General features: G+C 45.0%; 1 protein-coding gene across 2 annotated transcripts in view; it reads right to left on the bottom strand.

Annotated features, from left to right (window-relative positions):
• The window catches only part of MARCHF3 (membrane associated ring-CH-type finger 3), a 156,459-nt gene that overhangs the window by 26,631 nt on the left and 104,796 nt on the right, over positions 1 to 25,032 (bottom strand). For both annotated transcript variants that reach the window (NM_001077941.1, XM_059888183.1), the window contains 2 exon segments: positions 11,425 to 11,629; positions 14,544 to 14,787. In NM_001077941.1, coding sequence (NP_001071409.1) covers positions 11,425 to 11,629; positions 14,544 to 14,731 — 393 coding nt within the window. In that variant the 5' untranslated portion in view covers positions 14,732 to 14,787.

Genomic DNA, 25,032 nt, shown 5'->3' with positions numbered 1-25,032 from the left:
CTCACACGGGTGTACAACCATATTATAACCAATTAACCTTCACAACCTGCTCCTGAAAGAAGGGAAAAGGCTCTTAAACATTTTGGGTTCACCAAGCTTTCTAATAACATCTCTCCTAGTAGAGACCTCGGAAGAAGTGAGTGACGTTATGATTCATGGAAATGAAGACAAATGCTGAGAAAGAGGAACTAGATGAAAAGGGAGAGAGACAGGGCATATAAAGTCCCTTGGAAATGAAGAACGACTTCTCTGGCTTCTAATAGGGTGGCGTACCTCTGGGCTTTGTTTTCCAACAAGCCCAGAGTATCAGAAGCACAGAGAAGAAATGCCATTCCACTTGCCCAGCACACAGTCTGGCACAGCTCATTGTTGTGTTTTTAGTACACTTCATTTTTTAGAGGTGGTTTTATAGTCACAGCAAAATTGAGTGCACAGTACAGAGTCCCCATATATCCCCTGCCTCCCCCACTATCAACATCTGCACCTCAAGAGTGCTACGTTTGTTACAATCGATATACCTACATTGTTACCTAAAGTTCATAGTTTCAGTTCAGTTCAGTCCAGTTCAGTCACTCAGTTGTGTCCAACTCTTTACGACCCCATGAATCCCAGCACGCCAGGCCTCCCTGTCCATCACCAACTCCTGGACTTCACTCAAACTCATGTGCATCGAGTCAGTGATGCCATCCAGCCATCTCATCCTCTGTCGTCCCCTTCTCCTCCTGCCCCCAATCCCTCCCAGCATCAGGGTCTTTTCCAATGAGTCAACTCTTCGCATGAGGTGGCCAAAGTACTGGAGGTTCAGCCTCAGCATCAGTCCTTCCAGTAAACAGCATAAATGTACATCACTCTTGGTGAATATTCGGTGGGTTTGGACAAATGTATAATGACACATAGCCACAACTGTGGTATGATACAGAATAGGTTCGCCGCCCTAAAAATCCTCTCTGCTCTGCCTGTTTATCTCTCCCTCCTCACTAAGAGCTCTGTATTTAATACATGGGGTCAATGTCAAGAGGCACATCAGGGCTTTAGTCATCACTTTTTTCATGCTTCCCTTTCTAAAGTACATATAGTCCCTTAGAAACTCTGGCTATTGGTAAAGAAGCCCTCAGTTCTCTGTGTGCTTGTGTGTTAACATGTCAGCGAGCAAGTGGAAAGACCTCTTGAGCCAGGAAGGAAGAAGCCAGGAATGGTGGCGAATGCATGGACTCTGGAGCCAGAGGAACTGGAATTCTTCTACCTTCTCTGCTTACTCCCCTGTGGCCGAAAGTCTTTAAGATCTCTGATGAGGGACTACATCTCAGAATCTCAGCTTCTTTATCTATAAAATGGGATAATCTCTATTATAGGGATACCAGACACACTAAAATAAGATGGCAATGTAAAATGTACAGCATACATCTCTCTCCTTTGCCTAGGAAATGGTTAAATAATTTAAGAAGAGAAAACTCTGGGGTGTGAATATCTTAAGGATAAAAACAGATGGACTCAAAGTGAAATTAATGAATGCCACTGGATTGGAATATCATGTCAAGATCTGTGCCTATGCTAGAAAATGGAGATCTTAGCATAAATGGGCAAAGAAGGGTGTTATTCAGTGAATAAATGACCACTGGGCTCCTACTGCCTAACGGAAGATACTTCTCCACTTGGCTCATTCGAACATAATTGTCCATTAGGCAGCATTTAACTGTAATCATGTACTGCTTACAATATTTCAGACCATTATGTATTTCAAAATGTGTATTCTTTCTTTGGAGTTAAAAGTGTCAGGTGTTGACACTTAAAACTGAAAAGGCAAGAGGAGGGCAGGCAGATACCCTCAGTGTGGAGTTTTATGCATATCTGATAACTCTGTGTCTGAAATTTGCACCAGGGCTCATGCAATTTATGACTCCCTTCAGTTCAACCTGGTGCCTTCACCTGCACAGGGCCACTCCTGTGGGCTAATTGTGCCTTGTTATTTCAGCAGGACTTAGGGGAGAGATGATTACTTGGTGTAGTTACGCAGTGACATTTCACTGCTTCTTGATCACATTTGCCTTTACAAAGCTCTCTGCCCAGCTGGGGACACTTTCCTCTCCACCCCCCACAGCCCCCCAGACTCCCATATAATGGCTTCCAACCGTCTCCCTTTCAAAGAAGTGGACCCTTTGGTGGCCAGCACTACTGTATTATTTGTTCTTACATTTGGAGGGAGCGCAAAGGGGCTGGCATTTTTCAGGATTATCTGTATTCTGTTTACTTGTTCTTGGCCCAGATGTGCTTCAGGGAACCTTGGCTCAGTCTTGTGTTTTTGATACTACCTGAGGATGAGTTAGTGACAAGTGCGTTAGTTGCTTGGTTGTGTCCGACTCTTTGCGACCCGTGACTGTAGCCCACCAGGCTCCTCTGTCCATGGAATTCCCCAGGCAAGAATACTGCAATGGATTGCCATGCCCTCCTCCAGGAGATCTCTCTGACCCAGGGATCAAATCCGGGTCTCCCACATCGCAGGCAGATTCTTTACCATTTAAGCCATCAAAGAAGCCCAAGTTGGTGATGACTACAGACATTTTCTCCCTCCCCCTTCAAGAGGCTGTTCTTTAAAAGATGCATCGCTCACAAAACGGTGACATGCGTTAGTTCTAGGTGGTGGATACACATTTGCTTATATATTCTTTTTGCCCTCCTCTCTATGTGTTATAACACAGAATAATTAAAATCACAAAGTTGTGTGGAACAACTCCTAGTGTTTTGCATCTCTGTGCCTCTATTCCAGGGACCCTCAGATGGGGAGAGGTCAAAGGCAGCTACTAGGACGGAGAAAGGTCCTCTCTTTAAATTCATATTTAAAAATTTTAATTGATTTGTTTTTGGCTGCCCTGGATCTTTGTTGCTTTGCACGGGCTTTCTCTTGTGGTGGTGAGCAGGGGCTACTCTTTGTTGCAGGGCTCGGGCTTCTCATTGTGGCGGCTTCTCTTGCTGTGGAGCGTGGGCTCTAGGGTGCATGGGCTTCAGCAGCTGGAGCACGTGGGCTCGGTGGCTGCACTTTGCTGGCTCAATAGTAGTGGCACACAGGCTTAACTGTTCCGAGGCATGTGGGATCTTCCCAGGTTAGGGACCGAACCTGTGTCTCCTGCGTTGGCAGGTGGATTCTTATTCACTGAGCCACCAGGGAAGTCTAAGAAAGGTCCTTTCGAAAGCATGATTTCCAATTTGTATTTCAACCCAAGTCACTGTAAGTATCAATACAAGTTAAAATGCTAAAATCAGTCCTGTAATTCTTTTTATGCAGGGAACAGGATTTCCCCTCCAAATTAGTCCTTTCCCAGCAGTGGATGGGCTGAACACCCAGGCACCAGGCAGTTAGCTCCCTTCCATCTGGCATGGCCATGTGAACACTTCAGTTGGCTTGCCTTTTTAAATAAAGTTATTTTTAATGAAGCAAGCTGTGAATTTAATAGATACCTTAAAACAGCTTCTTTGTAACTAAGCTTTAAGTAACAAAGCAACTGCTAAATTAGCCACCAGAATCAAGGGAAAAATCCAAATCTGAACAACTGTAGGATTAAGCATCTCTAGACTTCAGTCATCAGGCAGGTGATCTCAACTACTGGACAAAGGATGGGGAGGCTGGTGACAAGGCAGGCAAGGAAGCGCTTGGCCAACACTAAGGCAGCTGCAGCGCACGGTACTTCTCACCAGTGTCTGTGCTGGCACTCTGTCTCTTACCGGTTCATTAATTGTGTGATTTTGAACCAGCCATTTCAGCTCGCTCATAATGTGGGGACAATAGGAGGAGATCATTAAGTTCAGTCTGTACTACCTTGGGAGAAAGATGTTGGTAGAAAGAAATCACATACCATTAGCAGATTCTTTTAAAGGTGGGGTTGTTGTTCAGTTGCTAACTCATGTCTGACTCTGCAATTCAATGGATGCAGCAGGCCACAGTTCCCTGTTCCTTACCATCTCCCGGAGTTTGCCCAAGTTCATGGCCACTGAATTGGTGATGCTATCCAACCGTCTCATCCCCTGCCACTCTCTTCTTTCGCTCTCAATCTTTCCCAGCATCAGGATCTTTTCCTATGATATGAGTCGGCTCTTCATATCAGGAAGCCAGAGTATTGGAGCTTCGGCTTCAGCATCAGTCCTTCCAGTGAGTACTCAGGGTTGATTTCCTTTAGGATTGACTGGTTTGATCTCCTTTCAGTCCAAGGGACTCTCAAGAGTCTTCTCCACACCACAGTTTGAAAGCATCATTCTTTGGTGCTCAGCCTTCTTTATGGTCCAACTCTCACATCGATACATGACTACTGGAAAGACCAGAGCTTTGACTGTATGGACCTTTGTCAGCAAAGTGATGTCTCTGCTTTTTAATACACTGTCTAGTGTTAGGTTTTAAAGGTAGGGGACGCCATGCAATTTTGGAATCTCAAATGTAAAAAGCAGGCACATGCTGCAGAGGGTGAAGAGGAGTGGGTGGGTGTAAGCAGAAGGCAAGACCCTCGGGAACTAGACAGTGCATGCATGTCCAACCTAAAGGCATTCAATTTTTAAAAAAGAGTGTTTATTCAATAAAGCACACCTTTGTGCAAGAATGAGGTCACCCATTGGCTAGTTCTGCTCTGTTTCACTGGTAAGAAGACTGACGCATTCAGAGGAGGAATGATTTGTTCAGGTTCTCACTGAAGTAGTGGGTGGCCAGCTGTCTGTCTCATGGTTCTACAACAGCAGCCACAGCCGGGGTGTTAAGCCCTGCTAGGAAAAGTAACCAGCACAGATGTCACTCAGTGCGAGGGGCTTTTGTTGTGTTCTCTGAAAAACAGACAAAAAAGTCCCTCACCAAGCCCCCTTTCTGTTATGTAATCTTTCCCTTGCTCTTGGCTTTGGGAGCTTCAGCCTGGCCTGGAGCTGGTGGAAGAGCTGCCTCCAGGAGACGGGGCTGCAGAGGAAGGGCCTGATCAGCCCTGGGGAAGCTAAGGCCCCATGCCTGGTGGATAGGAGGGAGGGAAGTGGGAGCTCCAGGTGGATTCAGGTAAATCCATTCCCCATCCCACCGCTCAGACACTGTGTGTGGCTTTTCCTTGTCCCTCCAGAACACAGGAGGAGAGCAAGGCCTGAGAGCGGTACCTGAGACCTTCCTTGCTCCTTGCTGGGGTTTTGACCTCATGTGAGTGACTGAGTGTTAGTCACTCTGTGTCCGACTCTTTGTGAGGCCATGGACTGTAGCCCGCCAGGCTCCTCTGTCCATGGAGTTTTCCAGGCAAGAATACTGGACTGGACTTCCATGGCCTTCTCCAAGGGATCAAACCTGGGTCTCCTGCATTGCAGGCAGATTCTTTACCATCTGAGCCACCAGGGAGGCCCATGGCAAACCTGTGCCTTCATGTACCACATGGGCAAGACCATCTTTTCCCCCGCAGACCATACTGAAGACTTTGATTCCCCAGAGCTTGAATTCCAAAATCCCTGACAAAGGCCAGCTGGGCCTGGATCTTCCCCAGTCAGCCTGACCCTCCCCACTCCATCTCCCTCCTCTAACTCTGGTCAGCATCTCCTGGCCAAACTCTGAAGCACATGCTATCTCCTCACTGGTTGCCAGTGGAACAGGGCTCCTGCCACCTGACTGAGGACTGATGACTAGAAGGCAGGCAGAATTTGTCAGAATCATCACATTTGTTGTGTGGCTCAAAGCAGTGGTTCTGCTTTTATATTATACAAGCCCTTGTCCAACTGTGTCTGTCTTGAACCGAAGGGCAAAGGGTCATTTTCTTTGATGTACAACCACAGGCTCCAAATATGATATATAGTTTGTAGTTGGGAGAAAGATTCTCTATTTATCTGTCTGTTTAATGAACAGAGGCTTTGTGACAGCCTATCACGTACTGTGATGATGGTCCAGCCACCTTACTCTTGGGCTGTGCTTTGCTCACTGGCTGGAATGAAGAGGGGAGGTTGCCCACCTTCCTTTGAGGAAGTTAGGGGGTCCTCATGCCTGGGAAGCTTCCTCCATCAGTTTCTATACTCTCTGGTGTCATTCCTTAATTATCCCAAGGCTACAGGGGTTTGCTGATGAAAACGAACACTCTGAAACCAAAAGTTCACATTTCAACCTTGTTGTTCAGTCGCTCGGTCATGTCTGACTCTGCGACCCCATGGACCGCAGCATGCCAGCACGTTTTAACCTAGCAGAATACTTATGTACAGACTGCTATATTTTAAAACATAACCAATGAGGACCTACTGTATAGCGCAGGGAACTCTACTCAATACTCTGTAATAACCTACATGGGAAAAGAACTTGAAAAAATAGGTACATGTATATGTATAATTGAATCACTGTGCTGTGCTCCTGAAACTAACACAACATTGTTGATCAACTATACTCCAATATAAAATAAAGTAAAAAAAAAAAAAAGAAAGAAACCAAACCCACTACGATGAAGTGAGTAACATCCTTTCCTAAGCCTGACAGAACATAGTAGGAGGGTTTCAGTGAAGTCTCAAATCTATTAAATAGCCAAGCGCCAAGGCACAAAGTCGTTTCTTCACAGCAGTTCAACTCTGCTCCCTTTTGTATAGCTGAAGATGACATTGGATCCTTGGCACACTTTAAAACCATTTTCTTCCAGCGACTTAAAAAATTATAAATGAAAAGTTTGAAAAAAAAAGTCTTTAATCCTCATCTCCCAAGCTTTATATTCCATTATTCTGAGTAACTGATATGTGTGAAAACACTCTCAGTTTCAATTTAGCTCAACCTCAGACTCACCGGGAACAGCTTTTAAATTGTTCATACAATTCCTATCAATCAGCTGGGGTTGTGTAAAGGGAAATAGGAATACGGAAACCTAATCACTCCTTCTGTGAAAAATCACCATGTTTTCCTGTTTGGAGACAGATCAGATCCTAGGAAGCCTTTCCTGCAGATTTCCACCATTTCCTGGCTGTTTCATTTTAATCTTGACATTGTTGAGCTGATCTATTACTTCATGAGTTTCCCGGGCAAGGGCAGGTGTTACTGATATATGTCTTAGGAAAGCCCATTGGCAGATATTCCCATCCTAGAAGCTGATGTTGCAAGCACGCTATCTGCACATAGTAAGCTGGACTTCCTTGGCAAACTGCTCAATCAGATATGTAATCACGGCAAAAGGCGGAAGTCAAGGCACACAGTCTTGGGAAGAAATTGTGCTATTTTTATTGGTTTGCTGTATTTCACCCTTATAAAAGAATGGTATTAGAGTTCATCTTAGAGACAGAAATGAGGAAAACTGAAAATGAGTAGAGAGGAGACCATAAAACCACCCAGGCTAGTCATTCCGTGAATCCTTTTATGGTTAGTGGATGTCTATTTACTGCATTCTACCAGGTCAATATTCTTGGGGCTAATTCATCTGACAAATTGCCAGTGGACACATTTTCCATCATCAACAAAAATACGTAGCCTTCCTGAGAAAAGTGCTGCCTGGGTAGGTATGAAATGTATGTGGGTTATATCTGTTTTCCTTTTTGCTATGGACAGTTCAAATGCTTTCCTTTCAAACTTTGCCCAAGTAGACACAGATCTTTTAGGAGATTTACACTAGCTGGACTGTAGAGGAAATCCACCCATAATTGAATAACCCCAACCATCTCTCTTGGGTTGAAACTACCTCATTATACTAGCTTACTTAGCACCAAGAAAATATTTAGGGTATAAAACTGAAAATTAATTAAAAAGGCTAAAAAAGAATTAGTCTTGCCATGCAGGTAGGTAGGTAGGTAAGTAGATACACACAGCAACTTACTGAAGCACTGGGTTGGCCAAAAAGTTTATTTGGGTTTTCCTGTGACAGCATATAGAAAAACTGGAATGGACATTTTGGCCAACACAATGTAATTTACTCACCTTACAATAGGCTCATTTCAAGTGTAGAATGTATTTTTTTTGCACAAGAATTTGAGCCTTTTGGAGACCAAAGAGATCATGGAGAATCTGCAGTTCACCCTCCACACTGCAGCTCAGAGCAACAGGTATGTCACCCAGATGGTCAGTGGAAAGTGGAGAAGTGATGCCCAGTTTGGAGATGCTATTAATAATCTGTCTATTGACTTGGCCATTTTGAGTAGAAACTCATTCTTTGCAAGGAGAGGGAAGAAAGACTTTATGTAGCAGCCTGTGTACAAGACAGCTTTGGGTTCCTGATCTGTTAAAAATGAACATCTAGCTGCTGGCTGCAGAAAGTGTAAGAGACAAGAGGAGAGGAAGGATCTTCAGAATGAGATTGAGGAAGATGAAGGCTTACGGTGGATGAAGGACTGAAAGTTTACTAAAGAATGGGAGTCTGCGGAGTTAGGCAATTCCGACTGATGTAATGTCTGGATGCTGCCAAATAAAATTTATAAATGGGTTTTTAAACCGCTTCCTCTAGCAATGGGAGTTGTTACTATCACATTGATTTTGAAATGAAATGTTATGGAATTTTCTTGCTTTAATGAGACGGCAGAACCAACTGGTAAATAAAGTAATGATTAAAGCAATTAAAGAGGGAAAATGATAAATAAAGTAACAATACTCCTAATGCTTAAACCCAAATAGGCAGGTTTTGCTGATTTGCTGAAAAGATTCATTTTCATCTTGAAGTAAACATATTGAGAAGCAATGCTCACTGTGAATAAACCTGCCCTTTGGTAAGAGGAGAAAAGTCAATTAGTAATGTCATTTGTTTAAAAATCTGCCTGCACCTGGTTCTCATTTGTCCTCCAGCTGAGAAACCAAAGACAACTTCTTTTTATTGCTTGTGGTCAAACAGCAAGTTCATCTCGCCATCGGAAGATCAAATGGCCAGCCTCCCCCAGCTTGAGAAGGCCTGCCTTTCACTTTCAACTTGTTCAATCATCATTAACTCTGAAAAACGTCACATTCCATTTGTGCAATGAAAATTTCACCACCAGTGACCGTTTGGGTGAAGTTTTTGTAGGCGAGGCCCTAAATCTTGCAGAGCACCTCACACATTCTCAAGGTCTTTTGCCTTGTTTCCTTGTTTAATGACAGTGGCCTGAGATCCTGGAGTCCATCTACAGCCTGACACCCATGGCTCTGAGGAAACCTCTGTGTGGGGGTACATGTGTCTCTCTGAGACTGCAAGGGTTCACTGCATGACCTGACACATGTGTGTTATCTGACACGCGTGCACCCCCAACCCCAGCCTTTGTTAGCTATTATGCATACACATCCTGGGGTTTTTGCCAAGTAAAAAGTCTTCTCTACTGGGGAGAGACCACTTAAAAAAAAAGACCACTGGATACAGCCCATTTCAAAGCAAGGTTTTCTTTCTTTGGGAAGCCAGCTGCCCTAGAAAGAGCTGCAATATCAAGCTGGGGAGGTTCCACAAAGTTTCTGGAAAGGAGAAATAGGCTTCTTTTTAACTTTTGCCATTGGGCTTGAAAATCTTCGCCTCCTTTGTTTATTATTTAATTATATTTCTTCCTCTGCAGAGAAGTTCTGAAATGAAAATCCCAAAGAATGTGGTAGTGAGCTAAATCCTCATGGCACTCTACAAAAATCAATTTCTGGAAGTAGATGTCAAGCAGCAAGACACCTAAATTAAGAGGTCACTTGATCTAGAATCTTAAAAAGGAGTATTGCGTTTATTGGGGCAAGTCAAATAAATTTTGTGCCGTTTGGCAAGGAGGTCACAGCTAAAACAGCCCCCAGTTATAGGTCCTGATTAGATTTTCAAGGTCAGAACCAAGAGAATGTATAAGCAGAGCTCTCTAGAACCTTAGTGCCAGCATGCTAACATGCTGTTTTAAATAGCCTCCAAGAAGGGCTTCTTGATTTCTAGCTTTAGTTTAGTGTCAAAGTTCCACTGAGTCAGCTGAAATAAGGTTATCAGCCCAACTGGATTATAGGCACAATGTCTTGGCCTCTTCCAGCTAACTCTGGTTCAAGTGTATTAGAATATTTATTGTTGCCAATATGCAATTTTTGATTGACTGGCAGCTGAAGAGGAGGAGAGAAGGCAAAAATAACCTAATAACTTTTTCTAGTTTCTCCAGTTAATACAAAGACACTTGCTCCTTGGAAGGAAAACTGTGACGAACCTAGACAGCATATTAAAAAGCAGAGATACCACTTTGCTGACAAAGGTCTGTATAATCAAAGCTATAGTTTGTCCAGTAGTCATGTATGGATGTGAGAGTTGGACCACAAAGAAGGCTGAGCACCAAAGAATTGATGCTTTTGAATTGTGGTGCTGAAGAAGACTCTTGAGAGTCCCTTGGACTACAAGATCAAACCAGTCAATCCTAAAAGAAATCAACCCTGAATATTCACTGGAATGACTGATGCTGAAGCTGAAGCTCCAATACCTTGGCCACCTGATGTGAAGAGGTAACTCAGTGGAAAAGACCCTGATGTGGAGAAAGATTGAAGGTAAAAGGAGGCAGCAGAGGATGAGATAGATAGCATCACTGACTCAACAGACATGAATCTGAGCAAACTCCGGGAGACAGGGGAGGACAGGGAAGCCTGGCGTGCTGCAGTCCATGGGGTGGCAAAGAACCAGACACAATTTAGCAACTGAACAACAAAAATACAAGACTGGACCTGGGTCTAAAGAAGAATCAAGTGGCTCCTAAAATAGGAAAGATAATGTCCTGCCATTTTAATGGCTGGGTTGACAGCATCACTTTTAAGAAAAGAGATATCAACACTAGGTTATTAGCTGAAAAAAGCTTGTGTGTAATTTCCTAGGAGAGATTTTTTTAATTCAAACTCTTGCATATATACCTAATATTATAAGTGTTTTATAAATATTAATTCATTTATCCCTCATAGTAACTCCAAGAGGTGAAGTCACTTACGTAAGGTGTAGAACTAGTCAAACCCAAAAATGTAGGTCTTTGTGCGTTATACTACACCCCACTCCAGTATTCTTGCCTGGAGAATCCTATGTACAAGGAGCCTGGCGGGTTACAGTCCATAGGGTCACAAAGAGTTGGATACAACTGAAGCAACTGAGCACACACGCAGTTATACTTTTCTACAAAGATTTCTCAGACTAGGCAACCCAAATGCCCATTTATCTGTTGCTTCAAGGTGAGCAATGGTGTGCAAAGAGAACAGTGTTTGATCTGTTTGCTCCGTGTCACAGGGATGGAAAAATGGAGATCAAGTCTCTAAAACGTCCCCTATCTCCTCACACTGATTTCTTCTACTCTCTCATCTTCACTTCATAGAGGTCACCTTTCTGCCATTGGCTCCTGAGTGCTGACTCTGTGTCTCCTGTCTCATACATACACACAGGCACGCACGCGCACACACACACACACACACACACACAGCTATTACTATGCTTCAATGAAGCGGCACAGGGTCTGTGAGCTGGGCATAAAAGCAGACATCATTTGCTCATTAGAGCTAAGTTTTCAAGACGTGCCCCAATTACTGACCTCCACCAACGGCCTGGGTTTGCGCTCGACTGCAAACCTGAAGTGGCAGAGTTCACAGTAGCTGGTGTTTGAGGACGACAGCCAGTGTTCCAGGCAGCTCCGATGAATTGTCCCCAAGGTCCCTGTACATTCACACGGAGAGAGCAAGTCCTCTTGACTGCTGCCCTCGTGGCAGATCCTGCACATCGGCCGGTCATTGAAGGGACTGCAAGAGAAGGAGGGGCACCTGCTGGTCACGGGCTGGTAACCACCGCCACGCCATGGTCCTCCAGCTCTGGGGCCTTCGGACCCTCCTCCACAGCAGCTGCTCTGAACATACATCTGCTTTAAAACCCGAGATCTACACTGGAATTCGGCAGTGGGGGCCGGGGTCCTTGGGCATCTACTTTTGTCAAAACAACGAACTAGGGGGTGGCTAATACCAGAGTAGGTGGACCCAGGGACATAGTGAGGGAAAAGGAGCAATGTGTTAATTCTGCCTTGGATGTTGATGTAGTTCAGGCAAACTACCAATCGAAAAATAAAAATCATCCTTTTTTAGTAAGAAATTGTTTGCAAACAGCACCGATTATAGTTTCTAGACAAACCGAGTCTTTTGAACTAGGCCGGGACACTTTTGAATACCCAGAGGTTCTTTGTCTTTCTCTTTTTAGTGGGAGAGTGAGAGGAGGAAAACAGATGGGCAGCCAACCCTGAAGCCGCCACGCAGAACAGCAGCCTGAGCCGGAGCACAGAGCTGGAGCTTTCCTATGTTGCACTTTGGGCTGCTGAGGACACTCAGCTGAAAGCCGGTAAAGGTATGTCCTACCAAGGTGGCCTCAGTCCAGGGCTTGGCCTTTAACTTGGAAACATCAACCCTGTGAGGACTCATGGTGTTGTGGCTAGTGAGGCAGGCTCTGGAGTCGTGCCACTTGGGCTCAAAACCCAGCTCTGCTGCACATGAGCTGGCTCACTTTGGGCAATTAATGTCATCTCTCTGGACTTTAGCTTCCTCATCTCTAAAATGGGCTCAAAGCAGGGTACCTTCCCCATATGGTGACTGTGAGGATGAGAAAGTGTGATCCAGGCTACAAGCTTAGATGAGGGACCAGCCTGTAGTAAGTGCCTAGTTAATGCTCACTATTTTCACTTGTAGAAAAACTCAGGTCAGGGAAAATCAAATGACATGGCCCTCATCACATACGTCAAAGCTCCAAGTAAGACGGCCTCAGTTCTCAATGGATACTGGAGGGCTATCCGCCTCTGATCAATGTCTTCTTATATTGCTGGAGGTCCTTATCGGGTATTAGATTTTTAAATGTCATCACTGTCTGTGCCAACCCAAGGACTGGCCTATTTACTCACCTTTCCCCACTTCTTCCTGTCCCCCAAAGCAGACAGTGACCCAGGCTTATGCTAATCCCCCTCTCTCTGGCTCCATCTTTGTGGAAACAGCCACGAAAACACTGCTCTTTCCCAAAGGCTTTTCTGGGGATGATCCTGGGACTGAGTGAAGCTAAAAGGGGATTAAAAGAGGAAAGGAGGCTCCTTCCCACTTGCCAAAAGGAGCCCCACATGCTCAGGGGTGGGAAAAGAAAGTTTAAAGAGTTGACTTTTTTCTGTCATTATTCCTGGCCTCCATCATTCACATTGAACCAAATGCTTATAAAATTGTAAAAGTTCTGGTTTACACTACTGTATGGTAGGAGAACATGTAAAAATGCCTGACACACACGCGCGCACACACACACAAACTGGATCCCAGGTCTCAGGTGTTTCAGCTCTGCAGCCCACACTTCCTGATCAAATGAGGTGTTTGATGGCTCAAGGGTGACAGGGGCACATGCGGACAGATAACTGTCTGTCTCAGTTCACAGCCGAGCACTTATACTCACTGCCTCCTTGTATTCTGAGACCTAACCAATTGTTACAAGTTTTCCCAGAGATAGAAAAATATGTATTGACCCTTTTTTTTTCATTTCTTGGCTTTGTGAAAGCCAAACGGACTGACAGCAGAAGGCACGTGGATAATGTTTATAACATGTGTGGGCGGGTGACTCCATGTCTGGCGGCCACCACTTGTGGGGCCAGGGAGTTCGGGGTGGTACAGAGAGTGCTGTGGTTTCACCAGGGGTCCTGTTGCATGTAGGGGTTGATGAGCCTGTATCTGCACTGGAGGAGTTGGCTGAATTGCTCAGACCAAGGTAAGCAGTTGAGGTCTGAGTGACTGACCCGAAGTTTCAGGGTCAGACGTGTCAGCAGTGAAATCATAGGGCATGTCTACTATTGAAATACATTTCACAGTCATAAGACAGGTCCCACTTACTCATTCTGAAATAAATGGAGACGCCGAGGAGCACTCAGTGGCCAGGCAGCCTGTGGCTCTCCACATGCCAGTGGGCGGCAAGAGCACCAGGGGAGACCTCCAGGGACAAAGGGCTGGCCTGGATAAACCATGTCTGGGCTGCTCAAAGCCTTCAGTCTGGCTCAGTTCATCGCTCAGGGGAGACGAGCTGCGGGTGTTAATGATAGTACTTCACAGGGCAGAGTGTGTATGAAGGATCGTGGAGGGGGCATGTGGAGGGCAAAGGAGGAGGCAGCAGAAGAATCCCCCAAATGGGGATGTGCCTGAGGAGACCCCCAGGAAGCTGCGCTGAATAGGCCCCCATCACGGGGTGCTGACTAGCCTGCACACCAGAACGTCACTTCAAAAGTTTTACCCACGTGTCCAGTCACTTTGGCTCAGTCACCTGAAACCGGAGGCCTCCTTGGTTCTATCCTAACAAAGGCAGCTACCTTTGTTAGTACCTGAAGTCGACAAGAAAGTAATTAACCGTCACAAGGTCAAAATAACAAATGTTAAGCAAGTGACCCTGCGCCTTGTGGGATCCTTCCCTGCCTGGCTCTCTGCGAGTGTGACTTTAAGCAGAAAACTCCACAGGGTGAGTTTTAGCTTTTTGCCCCATTGCTATAGAAACGGCAATAACAGAACTTGTGTAGTTGGGTTTTTTTCCTCCCCAGTACCTCCTCTCACCTGACACAAAAACCTGAGCGCTAATTACATTCCCTTCAGCATTTCACATCTGACAGAAAGCGCTCGGGATCAATTACAGACTCATTGATTTTAATGGTGGTACTACCTCTGGGTGGCGAGGGTCCGCACTACTGTTGACAGCAGCTGCCCGTCCTTAGCGGAAACTTGCATGACATACTGCGGCTGCCCATTCACCAGGCTGCCACAGTCCTCCACGGTCTTCACCACGGGTGCAGCGGAGCCGGTGCAGTCTGGTAGCACTTCGGGCAGGTGACTGCAGCGGCTGGTTGTCATGGTAACAGACAGCAATTACTCTGCTAATGGCTTCCACATTCATACAGGATTTCCATCTAAGAGAGATCAGAAAACAGTTTACTTGGGCAGGGTACTTAATAGAAAACGGAGAATTATGGCCACCATCATCGTGTCATGATTTAATAGAAATAACAGGTGGTACTTTATCTTGCAACCATTTACAAAGCACACGCATACCGCATACACTCAGCCCACGAGAAACAGTAGATATGGTTATGAACAGGACAGTGAGCATGTCAGTGTATGTAAACACCAAGGATCGGAGAAGGGAGGGCATGGTGGGCCCTGCAGCCAGATCTGAAGAGAAGATAAGCAGTTCTCCCGCTCCGGGCCAGAGAAGCAATAAGTCTTTGTTGACACTCTCTCCGAGTTCCTAGAACCATTATTAAAACCGTTTGCAACTATTTTTTTCTTGGAAGCAATTTATTCTCTATGCAGCTTCATTCTGAGATGCTAAGATTAAAAAGAGACTGAAGAAAGGCAAAAAGAAAGGAGAGAAAAAAAAACAAAACCATGTGAATTTGGCCAAGTAGCACCTTTCTGGGCAAAATTTGCCAAACATGAATCGCTCAAATAATGAACCACATTTCTGACTATTCCCATATCTGTGTTCCATAACAAAATTATCTACTACGTTAAGTCTTGAAAATTAGCTTCCTTCAAAAAGTTAACCTATTTTAGCCTTGTCTTAAAGTTATGAAATGATGAGTTTGATGAGCTTGTTACACCAATTTTCTTTTAAAGATGTTTATTTTTTTGGATGTGGGCCATTTTTAAAGTCTTTGTTGAATTTGCTACAATATTGCTACAATATGTTTTAGTATTTTGATGGTGAGACATGTGGGATCATAGCTCCCGGACCAGGGATTGAACCTGTACCCCCTGCATTGGAAGGCAAAGTCCTAATCACTAGACCTCCAGGCAAGTCCGTATATATATTTTTAATGGACATTACAATAAAGACATTAGTACTGAGCTTTTGGTTCTTTTTGTGTGCCACTTAAAATCTAGGGACACTGCCTTCTCAGGGGTGAACACAGATGAATGAGGTCTCTACCACCTGTTAAGAATAATCCATTCTTAATAAGGACCTTACCTTGCTGACACATAGCCTGCAAGAAATTCTGTTCCCAATTTGTGCAGTGTAGGCTTGAACTTGACCTCAAGTTCAAAGCATTCAGACCCAGTGGAGTAAGGAACTCCACTGCATCCAATAATAGATTTGCACGTGATGTGTAAGAAATAGAGGCCTTAAGAGAAACTTGCAGGAGGCATTTGTTTATGTCTAGAGTTGAGAGGACACAGTTTCACGGTCCATACACACCGTCTCTGCCCAGCCTGCTCACCTCGAGCTTCTGAGCCCGGCACAGCCTGGACTCAGTGGACAGTGGCAGGGCTGGTGGATAGACTAAGTTCCTGTCAATTAGTAGTCTGGGTGGTCAAGACCCCAGGTGTAAATAAATCTGCCTCCCAACCCTGAGGATTTTTGGAATTCCTCAAAGGGTTATTTTCTACTAGATATTTGTCTCTATTTACTATATTTTACTTGACTCCTACAGGTTTGGAAAATAGAGTCTGCCCAACTTCCAGAGCAATGTCCATCCACTGGACATTCTCAGGAGGAGAATGCCGGACTTTCAGATGAACTTGAGCTGATGCGGTCACTGCTGACAAGCACATATCCGCAGCCCTGACCAGCGGATGGGAATGGAATCCCCTCCTTCCTGCCGAGGAGTCTGGCTGGCCTCCCTTTCCTGTCCTCCTTGGCTGCCTCTAGTCCTCTCGGGGTCTGCGGTCTGGCCTCTCCCAGGAGCCCTTTGAGAACTGGCAATGGGGCCGGGGCTGTGGACACCAGCCATGGTCTGAGGCCTGATGTGAGGCAGTGGCAGGGCTCCGAGTATCATGACCCTACAGCCTTCTCAACCCCCAGGTACCGAGCATTCAAAAAACCCAATGAGCTGATTAGCTAGTATAGTGTTGCTTGTTAAAAAGGATTTGTCTCTTTTATTTTTTCTCACATTACAAAATCAAAAAATATATGTTAAAGAAAGTACAGAAAAGTGCAAAGAAAATAAAACTCACTCAACATGCCACCACTTGAATAACCACAGTAAACTTTTTGGGTGGATAGCTTTTTAAGTTTTGGCAGGATTGGCAGGGTGGAGCTGATTTGTAACTGGGGTCAGATAGGTTTATCTTTTTTTTTCTCAAAGTTTTCAGACCGCAGAACAAAAAGGATGTTCAAAGGTCAGCTTCGAAAACTATGTCTAACCCCTCTTCCCTTGGCCTGCCCTGATACAGCCCCATTGACATGATTTTAAATTCTCATAGTGCCTGACAATCACAAAGTGGAACTTCCTGGCACAGCTCTCTTGCTTCACAAGGCAGCCATAGATTAAGAGCCAGGGGTGTGTTGGCAGGAAAAGCAGACACAGTGACCTTCTTGCCGTACGAAATCATTATGTCTGGGTGCGCTCTGAGAGTCTATTTTCGGATTTTGCATAACTCCAACTCAGAGGCCCAAGCACTCCCTCCCCCCATTACATGGAGCTGCAAGGAGGAGGAGAAGGGATGCAGAGTGAGAAAAGGAGGCCCGGCCGGTCAGCACTGAGGCTGCCCTTAATGAGGGGACTGCCTCTTAGACACATGAGGTCCCTAGTTTCATTCACTTATAAACTTAAGACTAAGCCCTCACTGAGGGCTTCCCAGGTGGCGCAGTTGGTAAAGAACCTGCCTGCCAATGCAGGAGATGCAAGAGATGCAGTTTGATGCCTTTGGTCTGGAAGATCCCCTGGAGAAGGAAATGGCTACCCACTCCAGTATTCTTGTCTGGAGAATCCCATGGACAGAGGAGCCTGGTGGGATACAGTCCATGGGTTTGCAAAGAGTCAGACTCAACTGAGCGACTGAACACACATAAACACACACACACAGGTAGTAGTTCTAAATGTATGACCTAAATCTGCAATAAAATTGCCCTTAAAACAGTTCTGGAAGTAGAATTTCCTTATAAGTATAATTTTACTTTTAGATGATAGTCTTCATTTCACTTGCCTTCTCAAAGGCAACAGAGCTATTACCCACCAGCTGATCAGTTTATTCCATTCACAGAGAGCACCAGGCACTGAACTGGGCATAAAGGAAAAAGATTCCTCCTCTACTTTGCTTTCTCCTGCAAGCAAGCCCTGGCTCTTTCCCTCATGCTCTGCACCCAACTTAGCAATCAGTGTCCTGATTGAAATGATACTCGCGTTCAACACTCACTGAAGAACATACCGGCACGTCTGCTGACCACCACACACCAGAATAATCCTGACGTACTAAGTCCGGTGTGCCAGAGGTGAGTCCCCACGCTCCTTAAAGACTGTGTCTTGAATTGAAAATGCAGCGGGAGGGATTACATGGAGGATGGGCACCTTGACCTTGGTGGGAAGGGCTGAGTGGGCACCAGCCCCAGAAGAGGGAGTCTAATCAGGTGGAAGAAGAGAGAGGGGAGCATCTCCCCAACCTCAGTAAAAAAGAAGCCCTGAGGCTGAGATCAAGGCATGGGGCAGGAGTGGTTCTCGCAGGCTGCGGGCATCAATTGGCATGCACATGTTTGCACCTGAGGCAGTGATGAATGGCCCACTGCTTTGCCCTGTCTCTTCCAGAGCCACCTAGGAGAACAGCAGGCTCTTGCTGAGGATGCTAAAAATAGTCAGGCTGTAGCCTAAGTCAGGGTCTGTAGCCTAGCACTGGTCTTTCACTGATTTTCCTGAAAAATTTCAAGTGCCATTTGATTGCCTTTTTTTTTTGTTTGTTAAAATCAATACTGCTCCTGGGAAATTCCCCCAAGAATTCTGCTCTCTGGATTTCTCAGGACAAAAACACTAATGCTGGGAGGGAGCAGTGTCCGTATAAATGCGAAACCTCAAATTACACTGATGGGAGTTCTTTGTTGGTTAGGTTTGACACCTTATATAATTCCTCAGGCTGAGAATAAAACATGATTTGGCACTGGCCAAATTCTGCTGCACTCAGTGGGCGGACTGGGAATAGGTGTGTGAGAGGGAGACAAATGAAAAAGGAAGGAGTGGCTACAGAAATGAAAGCTTGATTAGACAATTGTGAAGATAAAAAGGACTGTCTGTGAAACTGTGACCCCTTTAAAGGCTAGAGTACAGTTTCATAAAAGCATGGACCCAACCAGGCTGCAGCTAATCATGGCTGAACGGGCTGCTGAAGGTAAGTGATTTCCATGGGAACACGGCTGGCATCATGAGGATGCATTCAGAGGACGTGGGGGAAGGGCAGGGAAGCAAGCCATGCTCACCCCTGCAGCCTTTGTGCCCTACAGCCCCCGAACCTCCACAAAGATCGTGGAGTTACAGGAAAGGCTCTGTTCTTAGAAGCAGGACATCCAAGCCTGTGCCCTGGCTCATCACTCACCGGAGTAAACCACACAGTCTCTCAGACTTTGCTGAGATTTTTTGCATTTGAAATCAGAGTATTGATACTTCCTGAGCCACCTCTTCTGGTTATTTGTGAGGTCTAAAATAAGATGAGACATGTGAACGTGCTCTGCAAGTTGGATGAGCCACGCACAGGGAGCTGTGCATATGCACATTTTATTACTACATTAACCTTCTTTCTTGTTCTTTGTCTGGCCTGAGCTGCATCTTGTTTCTGTCTTCTATAACTGTCTTCTTCCATTGCTGGTCAATTTGTACCCACTGGACCCTTTAGATCACACTTGAGCCCTGACCTTGTACCACTCCGTCTTCTCCCAGTGGGGAGTACAAAGGGAATCTTCCTTGCACCCAACTTCTCATTCTCCTGAGACTTGTCACCTCCATAGCCCCCTACACAGGTTGCACTTTTCCCTGAAAATATTTAGTAAAGATCCATGATGAAAAATTACTATTATGCTTGGTATTCGTATCTGTTACCGTAGCTACCCTTACCTTGGGCTTCCAGGTGGCACTGGTGGTAAAGAACCTGTCTGTCAATGCAGGAGACTTAAGAGATGCGGGTTCTGTCCCTGGGTCAGCAAGATCCCCTGGAGGAGGGCATGGCAACCTACTCCAGTATTCTTGCCTGGAGAATCTCATGGAGAGAGGAGCCTGGTGGGCTATGGACTAGAGAGCCACAAAGAGTTGGACACGACTGAAGCAACTTAGAATGCATGCAAACCTTTATCTTAGCTAATCTACTGCATGATAAATACACTGAAAAATAAAACAGAAGCTACTCCCAGATACTTTTTCAAGCCTGCTTCTATCAGAGCTGTGTTTTCAGTGCCAAGTCAACTTTAATTTCTCAGATGTAAGATGAGAAAGTTATTTGGGGGCGGTACCTGGTACGTTGGCAACTCTATTTGGGTATAAAAATTGTCCACAGGATTTAAAGGTGTAAATGGGCATAATACTGTGTGTATGCTGGCACTAACCTAGTCATGTGGGCTGCCTGGGCAGTGGGCTGAACAGGCCTAAGCTCAGAGGGGTATTCCAGAGCTAGCCTGGACCTCCAAATTCAACCCTAATGATAATTCCAGAGATTTTAAAAAATAGGCTCCTCAGGTCACAGTACACCTGGAAGGGTCCTGTGTATCATCTCCACAATCAGAGTTTTCAACAGAAGGATTCACTCATTCTTTCATCCATTCAAACAAGCATTTTTTGAGAGTTTACTACATATTCCTATAAAGTTTCTGGTAGTACAGAGTCTAACCATTTCAAGTCCTGCTTTTCATTTCCCAAAGATAAGCACAGGTCACCAAATAATCTGGAGTGTTCCCCAGACTCTCTCCAAGGCTGCAGAGCCATTAGGCTCTGTACGACAGAGTGGGCTTTGTGCATGAGTCCACTGTATGACAAGGCTGTGTATTGTCACCCTGCTTATTTAACTTATATGCAGAGTACATCATGCAAAATGCTAGGCTGGATGAATCACAAGCTGGAATCAAGATTGCTGACAGAAATACCAACAACTTCAGATATGCAGATGATACCACTCTAATGGCAAAAAGTGAAGAGGAACTAAAGAGTCTCTTAATGAGGGGGAAAGAGGGAGTGAAAAAGCTGGCTTAAAACTCAACATTCAAAAAACTAAGATCATGGCATTTGGTCTCATCACTTCATGGCAAATGGAAGGGGCAAAAGTGGAAGTAGTGACAGATTTTATTTTCTTAGGCTCCAAAACCATTGCAGACAGTGACTGCAGCCATGGAATTAAAAGACTGTTGCTCCTTGGAGGGAAAGCTATGACAAACATAGACAGCATATTAAAAAGCAGAGACATCACTTTGAGGACAAAGGTCTGTATAGTTAAAGCCATGGCTTTTCCAGTAGTCATGTATGGATGTGACAGTTGGACCATAAAGAAGGCTGAGCACCAAAGAATTGATGATTTCAAATTGTGGTGCTAGAGAAGACTTTTGAGAGTCCCTTGGACTGCAAAGAGATCAAACCAGTCAATCCTAATGAAATCAATCCTGAATATTCATTGGAAGGTCTGATGCTGAGCTGAAGCTCCAATACTTTGGTCACCTAATATGAAAAGCTGACTCACTTTTCGATTGGAAAAGCCCTTGATGCTGGGAAAGATTGAAGGCAAAAGGAGAAGGGGGCAGCAGAGGATGAGATGGTTGGATGGCATCACTGACTCAACGGACATAAATTTGAGCAAACTCCAGGAGATAATGAAGGACAAGGAAGCCTGGTGTGCTGCAGTCCATGGAGTTGCAAAGAGTCGGACATGACTGAGTGACAATAACAACACTAGCAATCATGTACTTGCTAATTCAGAGGACACCACTCCATGCCCTAAATTTGAGGGAATGAAAGTGCAGAACTACGGCATGGCTAGATGGCTTTCTGCTCCCACAGAGCTGTGCATCGTTAACACTGATCCAGGATTCAAAAACCTGACTTTAGTTTTACATGAGCAAATCTGCTTCAAAAGGGGTCTCTAAAGTGTCCCTTAGCCTCTTCGAGGAGCTGCATACTCATGGAGCAAGTCCTCCTCTAATGAGGCCAAGGAATGGATGATACAAGTCGGTTGGTAATTGAAAGGGGGAAAAATAGCAATAATGACCTGTCTAGGAACTTTCCCCTCTGAGTTGAATTCTAAGAACAGTCTCTGAGAATAGGAACACTCTTTGATAGAATATTTCCCTGGGTTTTTAGGCATGTTATAACCAGACAGTACACTGCATGGCTGATGAACTGACTTAGAATTCTGAATGTTCAGAGAAAATGAAGGCAGGCAGGAAATCACACACTGACCTTCCTTTCCAATGAAAATGGAGCAAATGACTAATTTCAAAGCCATTAACATGTAAAAGCAGCATATTTCTTCTGAGAACAGGGCACAAAGGCTCTCCAAGGAGATGGCTGGGACATGATTACCAGCAACATTTAAGTTTTCAAAAACATGCCAAGGAGGCTATTCACTAAGAGCGTGTTAGCGGCAAAGTAGCTGCTTCATTAAACTTAAATAGCCACAGCAGGGCTGTGCTTACAGACCCAAGCTACCAAATTATACATTTCTTTTCTGGATGCTTCACTGACCTCATTATGTAGAGTGGAGAGTTTGTCATTCCAAATAAAGTGACCATCCAAGTCTTTATAAACATGCCCATCAGGTGCTTGGTAAGTCTGCAGCGTGAAACACTAGGGGCCCAGTGAATTAAAAAAAAAAAAAGAAAAAAACCCTCTTTTTGTCGTTTCATTTTTCTCTGCTACGTGCTCATTGTCACCCTTACAGAGCAGAGTAAGCAGGTGAAATGCCTGTTTCCAAGCATGAAGGAATGTTTGATTTGGGGGTTATGGCATTTTATTGAGAAATGTGTAAATACCAATGATGAACCCCGGGGAGAAAAAAGCCCAGACCAGCATAAGGCAAGCTGGGTCCAGAGAGAATTACAGCTTGTTCCCTGTGTTCTATTTGAAACTTATATCCAGAGTTATTTATCATTTCCCATCCATGTTATTAATTCTGATTCTCAGTCACAAAAAGTATCAGACTAATTTTTCTTCCATTTAAAATGACTATATTTTATTTTCAGCCAGGTAAAATTCTCTAGTTCTGCTAAAGGCAAGTAACAATTATCATATTTATACATACTTTTCCCCCCAAGAAGTACTCATGAAATTAATTCAGATTTTGGAGACACTCCCATTTTTTCATTTTATTTTAATTATACAGAGGAAAATGGCAATTAAAATCCCACAGCAACAACCCTGTGTGTTCAAAGACACAGTGACGGCTGAATCACACTTGTAAATAACAACTGGTCCTGTCTGGGACGCCCTGCTGAGTTAGGGGAACTGAGGGGAAACAGAGCTGCCCGGTTGAGTTCTGGGGGCTGGTGAACCATCAGGGCACATCAGAAAAGTTTAAATGTCAAGTTTGAAAAACAGATGGGAGCAGGCAAAGTAGAATGAGATCTTCATGTGACGTTACTCAGAGATGAGCAATAAAAGTGTATGGTTCAGATGACATACAGGGTGCCCTGTGCTGTCTAGCATAAGGAAGGTATGAAGGGGATGGCGCACTGACCAGGATGTCTGAGGATATGGGAGGAAGCTATTCCAGCTACAAGTGAGGGCTGAAGATGCTCTGAGGACTGCAACTTCTGGATTTGTGATTAGGTTCATACACATCTTCCACCAGCGTCCAACTGAATGCCCATCATTAAAGGAAGTTGATCTGGGGCTCATTCCAAGTCGTGTCTCGCTCTCCTCTGTACAAACAACTCCCTGCTAGCTACACAGATGTGCTCTGTCTTGACCCCAGCCTCCTGAAGCCTGGAATCAAGCCAGCTATGGCTTATTTTAAACCCCAGCATTCCCCAGGGCTTTCCTGGGCTGCATTTCACCAAGGCCATGGGGAGGTTACCATCCTGCCCTCTCAGGAGGCAGGGTCCAAGCTCTGCATTCTGCCAGGCTTGGGGGCCCAGGCCTCTCTGCAGTGTTTGTTGGAGCCCCAGGAGACGTATGGCTGGCTGACCTCCATTTACACACAAGGATATCCCAACTTACTCAGCTAGCCGAGGAATAGCAAGGCAAGGGCAAAGACCAACACTCTTCGGCTTTTGCTTTTTAGCTGTGTCTCTGGCATTATGGGTAGGCTCCCCATCATATGCTTCATATTGCTGAAGGTCCCCAAACCCCACTGGTTCTTTCTCACATGGTCAGAATCTCTAGGTATTGCGTGTTACCTTTGTAATCCTTGGCTTTGGATTCAGAGGAAGCTCTGGGGGACGTTGCAGGGGAGGGGACAGAGCCTTGGCTTTGGATCAAGGAGTCTAGGGTTTGAACTGCCAGCCAGCACCCACTTGGCACTGAGCCTCAGCTTCCTTCCTGACACTGTGGCCCTGGGATAGATATGTGCCTGGCCTGTGGTGGTCACTTGGTAACGGGCAGTGCTTAAGACCGCAATGCCTGGACCCAGAGATTGTAATACAGAGGGAAGTAAGTCAGAGAGAGAAGAACAAATACTGTATATTAATGCATATATGTGGAAGCTGAAAACATTGTTATAGATTATCTTATTTACAAAGCAGAAACAGAGGCACAGATGTAGATAACAAAGGCACGGATATCAAGGAGGGAAAGGGAGGGACAGGATGAATTGGGAGGTTGGAATTGACCTCAATATATACATGACCGACACTATGTCTAAAATAGATAACCAATGGGGACCTATTGTATTACACAGGGAACTCTACTCAGTGCTCTGTGGTAACCTAAATGGGAAGATAATCCAAAAAAGAGAGGATATATGTACGCTTATAGCTGATTCACTTTGCTGTACAGTAGAAACTAACACAGCACTATAAAGTAACCATTCCAAAAAAAAGACTGCAGGGCTGCAGGGTCATCTCACAACAGTCAAGGGCCAGGGTGAGGAAGAGAGGTCCCTTCCAGACCCTACCTCCAGTCCCCTTGCCTAGCCCATCTCTCTGCAGCCCTCCTCACTTCCCTCCCATTTTCCCAAGCGAATGTCTTGTAGGGGCTGAAATGCTTTGTCAGTCTTGTATGAACGGAGGTAAAAACCACAGCAATGCCCCCTGGAATTACTCTGCTCTTGGACACCACTACCCTTTCACTACACACACTCACACATACACAAAAAAACCAGTTTCTTTTCACTGGTTCCCTAAAAGTGTCCAGTCTTTTAAACCATCAAGATATAAACAAGCACGAGAAGAAACTAACACTTAGCCCAGGACCAAGTTATCTGAGCCGTTTTTATCACTTAATTTCTTCACAGTTGTATATCCTAAATTCTCGCGG

The sequence above is a fragment of the Bos taurus genome, chromosome 7, assembly GCF_002263795.3.
Source record: "Bos taurus isolate L1 Dominette 01449 registration number 42190680 breed Hereford chromosome 7, ARS-UCD2.0, whole genome shotgun sequence".
Classification (NCBI taxonomy): Eukaryota; Metazoa; Chordata; class Mammalia; order Artiodactyla; family Bovidae; genus Bos; species Bos taurus.
Note: the sequence above shows the minus strand (reverse complement) of the source record. Positions and strands in the feature narration are given on the sequence as shown.